At 35.5% G+C, this 15,865-nt stretch overlaps 1 protein-coding gene across 5 annotated transcripts in view; it reads right to left on the bottom strand.

Annotated features, from left to right (window-relative positions):
* LOC122008597 (DNA polymerase zeta catalytic subunit-like) overlaps positions 1-15,195 on the bottom strand; it is a 44,713-nt gene extending 29,518 nt beyond the window's left edge. For 2 of the 5 annotated variants that reach the window (XM_042564377.1, XM_042564376.1), the window contains exons 1-7: positions 14,598-15,192; positions 14,429-14,511; positions 12,805-12,862; positions 11,442-11,488; positions 11,248-11,357; positions 10,663-10,705; positions 6,579-6,647 (exon numbers count right to left, since the gene is read on the bottom strand). In XM_042564377.1, the coding sequence (XP_042420311.1) occupies positions 6,579-6,647; positions 10,663-10,705; positions 11,248-11,357; positions 11,442-11,488; positions 12,805-12,862; positions 14,429-14,511; positions 14,598-14,706 (519 nt within the window). In that variant the 5' untranslated portion in view covers positions 14,707-15,192. Of the gene's footprint in view, positions 1-6,578; positions 6,653-10,662; positions 10,706-11,247; positions 11,358-11,441; positions 11,489-12,804; positions 12,863-14,428; positions 14,525-14,597 lie in introns of those variants that run through there. The other 3 variants (XM_042564378.1, XM_042564381.1, XM_042564379.1) reach the window with 3 other exon arrangements.
* Positions 15,196-15,865: the final 670 nt, after the last annotated feature.

Consider the following 15,865-nt stretch of genomic DNA (forward strand, 5'->3'; position numbering starts at 1 on the left):
ACATGAGCAGAAGATGAGAGTTGCAGAGATGAGGATGTTAAGGTGGATGTGTGGACATATGAGGATGGACAAAATAAGAAATGAGAGAATTAGAGAGAAAGTCGGAGTTGCATCTATTGAGGAAATGAGACACGTTTAAGATGGTACGGACATATACTTAGACGACCAATAAATGCTCCAGTTAGGCGATGCGAAACTATGATAAACATACATATCAAATGAGGAAGAGGAAAACCAAAAAAAGACTTGGTTAGCAACAATAAAACAAGATAAAATTTATTTAAATATAGATGATGATATAATAGGAGATAGAGCTCAATGGAATAAAAGGATTCATACAGTCGACCTCACCTAGGGGGAAAAGGCTTAGTTGTTATTGTTGTTTGTTGTATCCTATACATGTAGGATTTGAGCTCGAGGCATGCCCTTTGACTTGAAGATGGTTAGATATTGTACAATAAGGTGGGTAGTTCCTACTTTAATCTCTGCTCTTTTGTTCTTTGATCTTAGTACATGATTATTTATTGTCGTTTATTGATTAGATAGTAGTTACTGCTATCTTGACTCCCCTCTATTTGCTCTTGAGTTGATACTTTATTGTTTGCCCTTATGTTTAGTCTATTTTATATCTACGTAGTCTTCTTTGTTTTCATGCATGTATTGTTTAAGAATTACCATAGTATAGTTACAGATTTATGCTTGGACATTTACACCACATAGTGATATACTTAGGCTTGTAACCATATGTTAGTGATATTATAGTATAGTTGTATACTATATAAGTGCATATATGTTAGTGAGACTATATCTTCTTTTACCATTATACAAGATAGATATCTTACCCTAGCAGAGTGATAGAGTATTTTGGGTTATCTCCTTTGGACCGACCCCATGACTACTTGATTTTGAATCCGTTGGTTTATAGTATTAGATGATATATTATCACTAGATGACTAGGATTCCCTTGATTGAGTTTGTTACTATTGTACTTATTGTTATGGTACTTAGACATATGTTATTAGACTTATTACTTAATGCATGTCTATGCATTCAAACTGTCATTAGATCAGATAGTAATCTTGAGCTATCGCATATAGCCTGTAGCGAGTAGCTGAATATCCTACTTGACCCCTTTTGGTTGTTTAGGCTTATGACTATATGCTAGTGAGACCCTACTATAGTGTAGCTAGCAAAATTTATTCTTGGAGGTGACTATCACTACTTACGTATCATTTTGGATTGGTACACTTATACATCCTGTCTACCCATATGACCATCCGTAGTAGAGCGTTCTTCCGCAGTTACATATTTCACGAGATCATCTGTGGTAGAACATTCTCCCGCAGTCAGTGATAGGGGAGCTAGATAGCTACCTCATCCTGTCCACCCACGGGACCATCTGTGGTAGAGCATTCTTCCGCTAGTTATTTACCCTGACTGCCTACCGGACCATCTGTGGTAGAGCGCTTCTCCTGCAGTTGTTATATGCTAGCTATATATCGGTCATGTATTTGTTTGTGCAGGTTTGAATGTACTACATGTACTCCCGATTTATTGAGCAGGTTAGTGGAGTGTTACATTGTTAGTTATATTTTTGGTTAGCAAATGATTATATTGGTGTTATTGCTTTTGTAGTATCTTACCTGAGACTGCACCCTTTGATCTCCTTTTATATAATATCATGCACTATCTTTCTATCTACTTGCTAAGTCGTTGTACTCACTATCCTTTATTTCTCTTTGATTTCCAGGTTAGTAAGTAGATGAAGCGTCATGTCGCCCAGAGGTCCTGGCTGCCGGTCCCACTCGTGTTGGATTCTTCTTTTGGGTTACTTTATTTTCTGTTGTGCTGCCATTATTTATTATTTTCTTTCCCTTGTTGAATTGTTGAGCTTTCGTTATAATATTATAACTATTATTTTGTATAGTTTAGTGTGATTACATGTACATATATACATATATGCATTAGTTGTTATGAATTGTGATCTTGTATTGCATCGAGATGGTTATATTGGCTTTTAGTGGTTTGATATCAGTTATGCCTTATATTGTCACTAGGGGGTACCGTCTAGTTCGATAGACAAGTATACTCTCGAAGTGTGACATTAGCATCTTCATCTTTGTGACTCGTATACTCAGTTTATAGCCCAACGACTAGCTCCATATATCATAGTAGATTAAACTGTCATTTTATAAAACTTTCTTTTAAGCTTTAAAGGTACCTTATAATAACAAAGACATCTGACGTCCTCCTTTATTGCAACCATCCTGCTTGTATTTTATATAAAATATCTCTATTAACCCTTCCATCCCTTTGTAAAAAGTAAATCAGTTAATTAAAGCTCTCAATTATAGGTAACTAGTCATCTCTAACCTTAACAATTCTCTTACTACGTCTAGTACTATTAAACTTTTTTATATATATTTTATCTCTACTTTACTAAGTCTAAAACCTTTTACTTCTAATGTTGCTGGTCAAAATTAGCATTTACATCTTCAAGTGTTTCATCGATCAAAACAATGTTATCTACATACAACATGTACTATAATAACGTGTCTTGCATGTGTCCAATAAATTCATCCATAACTTGTAAAAAGGTATGGACTTAAAGGTGATCCTTCATGTAACTCTATCTTTATAAAAAAAAGTTTTGGTTATACATGCTCATGCATATCCTTAATAATTTTATTATATGCTACGTTAAGTCCTTTCTTTTCTAGAATTTTCAGACAGATTCCCTCGAAACCCTGCCATAAGCTTTTTTAGTCAATGAATATCATATATAAATTTACTTCTTTCCCTTATATTTGTTTAATCAAGTGTTTGAGAAAATATATAGCTTCTATGGGAAATGAATCCAAATTAATTTTCGATCAACTTGATCTCCTTAATTTTTTATATCACTCTTTCTTAAAGTTTCAAGATATTACTCATTAGCTTAATGCCCCTATAATTCATACAATTTTTTATGTCTCCTTTATTTTTATAAAGGGGACTAAAGTATTTACCCTCGATCAAACATTTTCAATATCAAATTGAATAATTTCGTCGACCATTTAATCCCCTACTTCCCTACGCACTTCTATACCTATATTGAAATATCGTTCGGTCTAATCGCTTTCCTATTCTTCATTCCATTAAATGTTTTTCTACTTCTATAGTTTGAATTCTCCAATAAAAATTTAAATTTTTATATATGACCTACTAAATATGTCAATGTCGGTCCAAGCTCGGATGAAAAAATTGAGGGTTGTTTTAGTTTGTCAACTAGTGTCAAACACAAGCAAATATACCATTAGATTCATCAAACTATTGTGCTCGCTAGGTTGTTCGAACATGTTGCATGGTCCAACTGCAATGTCACAATAAGGACAACTACATCTCCATGAAAACTTAGATATAATGTTAAATATGCAAGAGTTCTCACACCGCATGTTGGATAAAAACAAACATTATAAGAATACCAATTGCCTTAAATTTAGAATATGTAATATAAGAACACTCGCTAGTAAAGTAATTGAGACGATGATTAGGAAAAGAATTAATATTTTATATTTATAATAAATAAAATGAATAGGAGAGAAGGCAAAGATGATAGAGATTTCAGATTTTAAATTATGGTGCATAGGAAATTAAAGAAATGGAGTAGCTATTGTTGTAAATAGTTCTTTAAAGGATGATGTAGTAGTAGTTAGAAAGGAGGATAGGATTATATCTCTTAAGAAAGTGATGGCGAAAGAAACTATCAATGTAATTAGCATATGTGCACCTTAAGTAGGATTAGATGAAGACACTAAATATAAATTTTGGAAAGACCTAAATAAGGTATTATAAAAAATTGTGTCCAATGAAATGATTTTAATAGGAGATTTAAATGAGCATGCAAAAGTAAAAAAATGAGGAATGAAACAAAAAATGAATAAGAAAACACTATATTAGATTTTAAGATAACATATGAACTTATAATAGTTAATACATTTTTCTAGAGAAGAGAAGAACACTTTAACTTCAAAAGTGAATAATAAATCGCAAATTAACTTACTTATGATCTCAAAGAATATAGAAAGATTTATAAAGGTTGCAAGGTCATTCTTAGAGAAACCTTAACCACTCAACATATGTTAGTAGTGTTAGATATGCACTTAAAGCATAATATTAATAGAAGGAAGGCATGCATGGCTTCTAGAATCAAATGGTGGATGTTAAAAGCTGAGAAACAAAGTATATTTAAGAAATGGGTATAAGCATAAGTATTATGAGAATACATGGAAACTCGAAAACAATATGGGATAAAATAATATTAAATTTAATAATAGCGGCCAAGAGCGTACTTGGTAGTCAAAAGAATGTACACCACCAAGTAAAGAATCTTGGTGGTAAAACAAGAAGAAAGTGAAGAAAAAACGAACCTATAAGTTATTATACACTTGTAAGAACGAAAACAATTTTAAAAAGTATGCACTAGCTAAGAAGGAGGTGAGTGAAGCCAACAATGAATCATTCGAACGTTTATATTGATAGCCAAATATAAAAGAAGAGGAAAAGGCCATCTATAGAATAGCTACAGCGAGAGAGAAGAAGATGAGATCTTATCTAAATAAGATATATTATAGATCAATGCAATAGGACACTAGTGAATGATGAAAAAATAAAAGAGCAATGAAAAAGATATTTTCATTAACTTTTTAAAAAATATTTACATATACCAAGGACGTAACTAAAAGGGAATTGGCACAAATGAGGCCGTCCTCAACATGTCATTATCCGATGTTGCTTGATGCTTGCCTAAGATTCACCTTTGATCGATGTCGTTCACCTTGGGATCACAATGAGATATTAGGGGCGGATGAAGCTGAAAGTGAGCTTCATTGTAACCTAAAATGTTAATTAATACCTTAAACCATCAAAAGCTGTAAAACTTAAAACTGTGTCCCATTCCTCCCACCCCCTCAATCTAATAGCAACAATTCCCAACTCGATTGACCATATCAAGGTAGAAGCATGAGACTCCCACTATTTTCCCCTTCCTTAAGCGAATCTCCTAGAAATTGTTTTTCCTTCTATCTTCCTACTCGACCCTATTGACACTATGTCATCTCATCATATCAACATAAAAGTGGCAAAATATCATTAAGGCCAGAGATTAGAGACCAATACTCTGATTATAAAGGATACTTAAAGTTGCTTTATGGCATAGTCACCCCCTTCAGTTCAAGTGCGTAGTTAACATATAAATAGTAGTAACTACAAGGAATCAACCTCTCAAATCAACTACAAGGTTAACATATAAACAGTACTCCAAGGAAGCTCATAACAGTACTTGTTCTATTGAACTGCACTCTCACAAGTTTTCTCAGTGCAACAAGTATCAAAATCAACTTGGCCCAGGACTCTTTTAGACTGCCTACTCTACACTTATTCTTGATGATGATAGACCTTATCATGATTTTTAGTCGCCTTAATGGGTGTAGAGATCTTCTAGTAAGGAGAATGTTGCAACAATCAATTCATGTCTAAGCTCATTAATTATGATTGATTACATGAATCATGTGCTTAGATTAAGTCTAACGTCACTCTCAACCATTTCAATCCAGGTTTAGGATGGGAATCAATGTTTTAACAATCACACAAAAACAAAATTAAAATTGTTTAACTTTAAAATAATAATAATAATAATAATTGGTCCAATAACATAAAAATCATGTGATTTTATTTTTTTTTAAGAAAAATATGGTTTTAGTTTTTCTAGTTCTGGCACACAGCATATTGGCCTTAGGAGATTGAGTTATTGGAAAGCCTAAAAAAATCAATTATCAACAAAAGAGTTGATTCTCCAACACTATTTTCTCCCTTTTGCAAGTGTCAATTTAGGCATGCAAATCCATGAGATCAGTGACTGGCACACAATCCCCAGTTGTCGTGTGTTGGTTTTTTACATTTTACAATCTGATTGAAAATATATAAAATAATTGAAAATTTAACTATACATTGTTAACATAATAGTGTATATTACCTTTTTCATTTCTTTAACTTCATATTCAAGGACTTTTAAATTTAAATTGGTCAATAAATTTGTATAGTTGCCAATTCAATGATTCAACAAGTTCAATCCAATTAGAGTAAAATATAATCTTTTTAAAAGAAAAAATGGTTAAACAAGCTAGGGCAATCTCATACAAAGAGAAATAAACTTCAATATAAAATTGAATTGTTGCTTGACATGCAAAAAACAAAAGATGGGCCTCGATTATGGACTTTGCAATAATATGTTCTAATAAGACATGCACAATACACTAAGTTTGCTAAAACAGAAGTTGAAAAAACAAAGTCAAAGTAGAAAGAGAGAAGTGTCCAATTTATTCTATCCTATTAATTCATTTTCTAATGCCTATTTTATTCACAACATCATCGTAGAGATCAGACAGCAGTTTCCAAGTTGAACCGTCAGAATCAAGGTAGCTAGACCATCAAGTAATAGACCACAAATTACAGAAACAACTTGTTCATGGACGATACTTCTAAAAAATTATTGCATAGTTGAGTGTCATTTAGAAAATGAAACCACAATAATCACTTACCAAAAAATGTAAAAGATACGGAATATGAGATTCATAAGGTTGAAAGTTCCTACCAAGAACAGCACCATCCTAAAATGAAAACAATAATGGTTAGAGTGAAAACATAAATCACAAATGAAGTTGTGGAAATGTCAAAGGAGCACAACTATAACCCTGTCAAGTGCTCGTTACGTTCCAGATGAGGAGAGCAAACAGAAATCTGAATACGCCAATGTAAGTTTCAGTTTTCTATTTCTGTTATCTGTAACCTAAATGTATCAACACTGCTGACTACAAATTTATTGGAGAAAACTAAATCAACCTTTCTCAAGTCAACTCTGTGATCTATTAGAAGAACTGGCTGAGGCTTAGCGATTGAACGACTAGCTCTATTGGATTGGCTGATGTGATTGTTAAGTAACTAGCTAACAATTTTTTTTAGTCAGTTTAAGCTTCAGTTTCCTATTTGAGTCACCCAAAACCTAAATAAATTCGATTACTGGTAAGATCAACACAAGTGATTACAAAATTAATGGAGATAACTAAATCAATTTATCACTAGTTAAGTCAACTCATAGTTTGAAATCACGTACTGTGCCGAGCGAAGTGGTCGAAATGTATCTTCTTTTAAATCACCAATACCACTCAGCACCAAAGTTTAAAATCTCGAGTCGCATCATAGTTTCGATCTTTGACCGGAAAGATATTATTCCAATATCGCGTCGCTCTGATGCATAGTATCGGTGATAGATTAGAAGTTGAAGGAGGAAGGAGATGAAGCAAATGAAGGAGACATTGTGAGTGGTATCAAGCTTCAATATTTTACCGGAATTATATATTTTGACCATTTTGCCTGGCATGGTACAAGTTTTAAAATCAAGCTCGGCACAAATAATATTTCCTTCCTACACTTCATCACCTTCCTTCTTCAACTCGAATTCATTACCGACACCATGCATTGAAACATTGACATGATATCAAAACAGTATCGTTCTAGTCAAACTCTAAAACTTTGGCACAGCTCAACAATTTGTACCTTCAACTCCGTGATATATTAGGAATTGGTTAAGGCTTAGAGATTGAAATAGTGGTTCTATTGTGTTGGATAAGTAAGTTGTTGTCAGAAACAAAGTTTAGTTTTGTTTGATAAATAAAAATATATTAATCCAAGGAAAAAAGGGGTACAAACTAACTTAAATCCAAAGAAAACGGGGTACAAACTGGATTAGGCAAGCCCAATCACCAACATTGTCCCATATAGCTAATGGGAAGCGCCATCAGACACTCACCCCAATCAAACCACTAGTCCCTGCGAAATACTTATGTTTGACACAAGATCAGAGTATACTCCCAAAGACCGATACACATGAGTTTGCAAACTCCTGAAGATCTTCTCAATATCTAACTACCCCTATCTACTATTCCTCGCTCGCCAAACATAATGAATCATGGAAGACAAGGTCAGGTGATTGGCCTTTGTTGACACCCTACTCCCTCAAAAGTATCTCCCAAATGTTAGGACCTTTGTACCCGCTAGAGGGGGGGTGAATAGCGGTTCGTCGCGCTTGCGTTGGTTTGCTTCTTCTTGATGATGTGCAGCGGAAAATACAAGAATCAAACACAAACAACGCTAACTCTAGGGATTTACTTGGTATCCACCTCAAGTAGAGGTGACTAGTCCAAGGATCCACACACTCACGCACCCTCCACTATGAAACCACTCCTTTACGGTAACTACCGAAGGCGGAGAAGCCTTACAAACTCACAATACAACAAGAATACAAAGAGAAGCAAATACAAGGGACATCTTACAAGATTAGTACAATAAACCCTAACCCTAGCTTCTTCCTCTTGTTGTAACTCGCCTCTTGACTTGGATGTGCCTCCAAGAACCTTCAAGAACTGACGGTGAGAATCAAGGAATCACTGTGGAGCTTTGCTGTGAGCACTCGTAGAGAAGAAACGAAGAAGTTCCGAAGGAATCGCATGCCAACGGCTAAAACCTGCGCCAACGGTCGAATCCCAATCGATTGGATTGCTCCCAATCGATTGGGGAGGCTTTGGATCGATCGGCCGATCGATCCAGAGCGCCTCTGTGCTCTCTGGAAATCACCTGAATCGATCGGCCGATCGATCCAGAGCTTATTGCGCAAAAAACGCAGCTCCCAATAGATCAGTCGATCGATTGGAGGCTCCCAATCGATCGGCCGATCGATTGGGAGGCTTTCTGTGCAACGCAGTCGTCTTCCCAATCGATCCACTGATCGATTGGGAAGGAGACTCTCCTGGGGACTCACCCAATTGATCAACCGATCGATTGGGCATGAGCCAATCGATCGGTTGATCGATTTAGCTCCTGATTTCTTGCCCAAGGCAAGTCCAAAGCCCCCTAAAACCAACATCTGGTCATCCGTGACCTGTTGGTACATCATGCTTAGCATTTGGCCACACCCGACCAACCTCGAACTAGCCTTCTAGCCTCCTTCATCAGCCTCACGTCCCTCGGATATCTCCGCATCCTTCACGCCTTGCCTTCAGGAGCTTCCTTCGACCTCATCCTAGTTATCAGGTTCTCCTTGCCAAGTCACACTAGGACTCACCTTGCCAAGACCACATGCTTGGACTTACCTTGCCAAGATCACACTTGGACTTACAACCTTTGCCAAGATCACACTTGGACTTTCAACCTTTGCCAAGATCACACTTGGACTTACCAGTTGTCTGGCTCCTCACCAGGACTTTCTCCAATACCTAACCTCCAGTTAGGACTTTTACCACTGCCTAAACTCCAGTTAGGACTTCCCTAGTCAAGTCTCCTGACCTACTTGACTTGTCTTCTCATCAACCTGGTCAACCCTTTGACCATCTCTACAACCGGACGATTGCTCCAGCAATCTCCTTATATTGTCAAATTCTTTATATTGTCAAACATCAAAACTCGAATCTCGACTCAAGCTTGACTCAACTCAAGCTTAGTCAAACTGGTCAAACTTGACCAAGGGAAATTGCCCCAACACCAAAGACTCGCATCATCCTCCTATACGTAGACATCTCCTGTTGCATATGAAGTCATTCTCTGATCCTCCTCCAAAGCTCCGCAATAGGGGGCACCCAAAGAAAATATGCTCCTGAGACTCTAGCACATGATGACAGAAGGTGCATTGCTGATCCTCCAAGTACTCTTGTCTATCTCTAGTGGAAAGGCGTCCCTACGCCAACATCCAAAATGTAACTGCATGGCTTGGCAGAATATATGCCTTCCACACTGTCTAAACTCATGGTTTCTTAGGATTAGAGTGCCTAAAGAAATCATAAGCCTGAGTCACTCCATCATCCCGAGTAAACCAATCTACCAGCATCTGTCTAGCAGCCTCCGGTGTCCTAGATGCCAACAGACAAGGTCATGTATATGAAGCAACCACTTAATCAATGGAGAATTTGTGTGGATGACGTCCCTAAACCATACATTCGTGCGCCTCAGGTAAATGTGAAACACATTACTATGTCAATTTTATAAACAACTTCTGTAATTTTTTTTTACATTCTTCTGCATCGTTCCAAACAAACTACGGATTATAGAAACCAACAAAGACCTAGAGCTGAATGACAAAGTGAAGTGCCAAGAGTGGTGAGAATTCCACGAATCGATGTTTCTAGCTCCAGCAAAAATCATTTATTTACATGCGATTAGGCATAAATAATGAAAACAACTTGTTAAGAAAATATATAAACAACAAGAAGGAAGAAAATGGTTGCCTGGTCCGCCAAAACTCAAGGTTTTGCCCCTTTTAAGAAAATATATAAAGAGGAAGAAAGAAGACTGGGAAGTCGTGGTCCACCAGAACTCAAGTCTTTAAGGGTCAATGAACATGGAACAAAAAACTTCCGTGTTCCGATATATGAACTGTTAAGTCACAGATAAGAGAATGATTTGATCCTTGGGGAATCTAGCCAATAATGTATTCAGACCAAGGGTTAAGTGATATATATACTATGAATTCTTATTGGAGAAAGTATATCATCTATTTGATCTCCATTTTAAGTTTAAAGAGAACACAGCCCAGTAGTGGAGAACAAACATGACAAGGAAAACATTTTTCCTCACCAAAAGTATATTGGCAGCACGAACAACATCATGTGGATGATATCTTCACACCCCCAATCAAGGAAATCAATTAAAAACCCTCAGTCAGTAAATAAAAGATAGAGTAAGATAAATAATAAAAGAAGTGGAGAGAACATCTGGATTTGCAAATGAAGTTTTCATGTCACCAAAAATGCAAACAGTAAGGCAGAGGAAGAATGACCAAAATAAACTGAACAAACACAATTAATTTAATTGTTTAAATTTTCAGTTGGAATCAGGATATTTACTACCAAACTTACAATAACACAATGTTAGAAGCAATTCCATTACTCAAAGAAACTTATTCAGAAAATTTGATGTCACGTAACTAATTATAATTACATGTTATCAAGATCATTTACATTCTATTATCGATTTTATTTTGTCTAACCCTGACTTTGTTAATCTAGTGCAGCTAATCCTATCCCTAATACAAATTCAAACATTGAAAAATAAATTCATCTCAAGGTTAATTTTTTCAAGGCAATCAATTAATATTACCAGAAATATATAAAGAACTACAGTGTGGGATTGCTACTTGTAGATGACGATATATGAGGATACAAGTATATCTTTATAAAAAGATCCTCCAATGGATGAAATCCATAAATCTTCTTTGCCCGAACAAGGCTATATCCATGAACACTTCTTTTGGTTGTAGAAACATTTTGATTCTGTAATAGTTAAAAAAATGACAGAGATCTAATAAGCTCTCACAGATAAATGCATCCATTCAATCCCCAAGGTGTTAAACATACCAGAGCCTTCTCCAAAGCAGTCATTAAAGCCTTCATATACTGGTCACCTACAAAAAACAATATGGCACATAAAACCTAATTAGATAGTGTAGGTCATCTATATCCTGATTTAAATGACGCATGTTCTATGAAAATCATCACTTTTATTTTGAAAACTACAACTGAATTATGAATAATCAAGTTCACAGCTCCACTTCATGTTTATTAATGTTGCAAAGAATAATCCATGTTGTACTAACAGTTCTATATTTCTCAGCTTTGCCTTTTCTTCATCTTCTGAAATTATGAAGTAAATCAAGTTGATAACATCACTTTATTGCAAAGAAAAATCTAAGTTGTATTAACAGTTCTAGCTTTTTCATCTTTACTTTTTTTTTATCTTACATAAGATATTATGCTAAAATAGAATCTAGTAAAGCAACAATGGTTGGAGTACCACTGAGAAGAGAATCTAGTGACTGCCTCATATCAGTGTCAAAAGGTCACTGAAACAAATCCTATTGAAAGACACAATTGATTTAGGGAGCAGACTAGCATGGCATTTCAATATACATATCAGCGCAAAGCAGTGCATAAGTTAACTTGAAATTTAATAATGTAAAAGAGAACTGACCGAATGAAAATAAAAAAATAACAACCAAAAGTTGATACAATCAAGGATACAATCAACATTGTGCATATGCCATTAAGACAAATATCAATCACAAGAAATAGTTGCAAGAAAAATCCAAAATGACAATGCTTGCCTCCTAATTTCATTAATTAATTGGAAATTTAATTGCCAATATACTAGGTGGTTTATCAGGCTGGATTACTGGCAAACCCAAAACAACACTAAGTGTATTCTTTGTCAATCAGCAACTTACCATACCTATTTAAAAATCAGTGGTTGAGAGGAGTTGCTCATTTTAATGAAAGATGATACAAGAAAACTAACGGTAACGTCGAATCAAAAAACATGGTATATAATTTATTTTTTATGAAGACTTTTGCAACTGCTATCATGTAGTTGATAAAGAAAACTATTCCAAAACAATGATGAGCTCCATGCTCTCGGTACAACCCAGGCTCTTCTAGAACATTAACCATGGCATCATAAACCAAATACTATTTCTTACATTGATTGGAGACCGAAAAGTTTTAGATGGAATCACAGCTAATGGTGCATAGACAGAATAAATTTGTGTTGCAGGAGTGAACACGCACCATTTGAGATGATGCAGAAAAGGTGGAGGTAAATTGACAAGAAAATACTGTGCACATGATAAGGATAGGTAGCACCTTAAAGTCTGCATTAATGTAATCTACACTGAAGTTTCATATAGCTCATTTTCTATTCAAACTGTTTTTCCAGAAAAGTCACCTTCTTTAGAACTTTGAAGAAGCTCATCAGGAAAAGGTATATAAAAAAATGGCAAAACCTACACCAACAAATGAAAATAGTTAGCATGAAAATCCAAATGCAGAGTATATATAATTCATGAAAGGTCAATTCATAACATTTAATTATTCTAATTTATTAAAACTTCTTTAATTAACCATGTTTAAATCACTTTAATAACTGCAACAAAGTACTGTTTGACAAGAGTGCTTTTGTATAATATTTCTTCATTATGTGTAATTGGAGGAAATTTTTATAACAAACACCATAACTATATCTTTATCCCAAACACATTTGTTTAAGAGCTTGGCAATTTAGAGAGATTACCGTTTCTCTTCAATCAAATTATTATTAATCTTTTTAAAACCAAGAGCCACACAAGGTCAACCTTGTTACTCAGGTGTAACAGTAAAATGGAGTTATAAAAGTTGGTGTTTGGCATACCTGCCATTTTTCAATTTAGAAAAAGGAATACATACAATAGACGGAACAGACTATAAATAATAAAGGCAGATTTCTCACTACTTGAATAGGTTATGGTACTCAGAGAAATAAATGAACTCTAAGCTTTTGCATTGATAGATGAGTTATTTAACTAACACTATTTTTGTGAAGTCTAAGCACAATGTTCCATTTTATCATAGTTCTATTGGCTCACTAGAAAGTTAATAAAGTGAGAATGTTGTGCCACAAAATATGGCTCATACAACATCTAACTGGGAAATTGATTCTGAGATATATGTTCTTTAGTATCCAAACCCTCCTCTCCCCCTTTGTGAAGCAAGCAACGATCCAGGCATGCTCCCCTAATATTTCGATAAAATAAAGGCCACCAACTTCTAGTTGTAGGAAAAGTTCATCCCATGGCTGCAAGTATATATGTGACATGGGATAAGCTTATGAAAAATAACAACCATGATAAAGTGATATGGATAATGTGCATATCAATGAGGCCAGATCCTCTGGTCCAGAATTTTCTGGATCAGAAGATACCCTATTTATTTATTGATTGGGTGGACTGACCCCACCTGTTAAACAGATAAGATCCCGTCCATCCAACCAATGAATGAACAGGGGATCAGGACTGGTCCAGGGATCCTGACCAGAGGATCCTGCCCGCATATCAATCGAGAAAGAGGAAGACCAAAGAAAACTTGGTTAGCAATAATAAAATAAGATAAAATTTATTTAAACATAAGTGATGATATAGTAGGAAATAGAATCCAATGACATAAAAAGATCCATATAACCGACCTCATCTATCGGGAAAATGCTTGGTTGTTGTTGATAGGGTGACTCCTTGTCTATTATTAATTTTCCATTTATCCTTCTCCTTTTTGTTTTATTTTACGTTCCATGTTTCCACTACTTCCAAGGTTGGCTTTCAGTCCCTTTGGACTTCCGAGGTTGGCTTCCAAGTGACAGCAATGCAGTGCGTCAATGAATTTTTTTTATTAATTTAGAAATTGTCCCTTATGGATTTCAGTCATTGGATTCACATGCAATTCTTATGGTGCAAGATGTAGCATAAAACATTCAAGCTTAAAAAAATGAAACCAAACCCAGAAAAAAAAAATCAACAAGAAGTGCATATACGAAACAGAACCCCATGAATGTGGAGACAAGCTTTCTGTCCAGCCGGCGTAGGTCCGAAAATCCGAATGACAGGAACTTCCTTCACACTCCGCCCTAACATATCAGTCTTTAGGAAGATTTCACTTTAAAATCAGCAAAAGAAGACAAATTAAAGGGATTTAGACAGAACGGCAACAAACCATCAAGGGAACTGTAGCAGATGTCGAAGCCAGGGATCGGAGCCGCCATGTAGTAGTCAAGAGAGACAATGCGAATGGTGAAAAGAGTAGTTTCCGAAGGAGCAGCCATCGGCGCCGGATGGGCTGGCGGATGGGTAGTATGCGAAAGAAAAGAAACGACGACTTAGGCGCTGTTTGCTTCACCAATTTCTGCTCCGAGGGAACATAGCGCGACGACGGCACTGAATCCTAACGGCTATCCTTGTTCTCTCCGCGACGGCAGGCGAGCACAATAAAGGGGGTGAAGGAAGCTTAGTGTCATACAGGATACAGGCGAGCTCACGGAAGGAAGCGAAAAGATCAGCCTCCGCAAGAAGGTGAAGGTGCCAGCACCGAGCACGCGACAGCGAGGCCGAGCACAGGGACCGACGGTGAAGGCTAGAACCCGGGGATCGCAGTTCGCGTCTCCGACGATGGGTAGCGGTACGGTGGGGGCAAACGCGACGAAGATTTCGCCCCTCCCCTCCTTTCCTTCTCCACACAAATTACGATTCAATCGAGTGAACGGCCCATTCCCTCCTTTCCTGTATAGGCAAGGTGAAATTTACCCTCCTTTCCCCAGTTCCTTCCCCTCCCACTCTCTCGGCACCTCCACCGAACTGCACGTGATTTCCACGTGAGTCGTGGCGGATTAGACGGTGACCTTGTAGTTCTGACTTTTTATTTTTTAATTTATTTTTTGTTATAAATTTTGGACAAAATTCAAAAGGACCTTTTTTTTTGTTATATTAAAACACGTTTTCTTAAATAGGGTCTCATTTAAAATATTTTATCATAATTATTCTCAACCGAGCTGATGTATTTTTATCTGCTCACAATTGTGATTGAAATTATTAAAATCAATTCTAAATTTTAAAATATTAAAATATTATTTATATATATAATAGCTAAAGTAAAGAGAACAAAATAAAGGATTTTATCCCAATAAAATACAATAATAGAGTACTAGTGAAGAATAAGATAATAAAAGAATGATAAAACAATTATTTCATAAATTTTTAATGAAAATTTAGATAACCATTTTAGCTTAGAAAATTGAAGTAGGTGAAATTTAAATTTTTATAGGAGAATTTATATTTTTAAAAGTATAATAAGTGTTAAATGTGATGAAAATTTTAAAAACAATTTAATCGATGAAATAATAAAGTTATGGAAAAAAAAAAGTAAAATATTGAATAACTTATAAAATTACTGAACAGAAAAAATGTATAATTAATAGCAAGTAAGTA

This window comes from Zingiber officinale, chromosome 8A, assembly GCF_018446385.1.
Source record: "Zingiber officinale cultivar Zhangliang chromosome 8A, Zo_v1.1, whole genome shotgun sequence".
NCBI classification, from domain to species: Eukaryota; Viridiplantae; Streptophyta; class Magnoliopsida; order Zingiberales; family Zingiberaceae; genus Zingiber; species Zingiber officinale.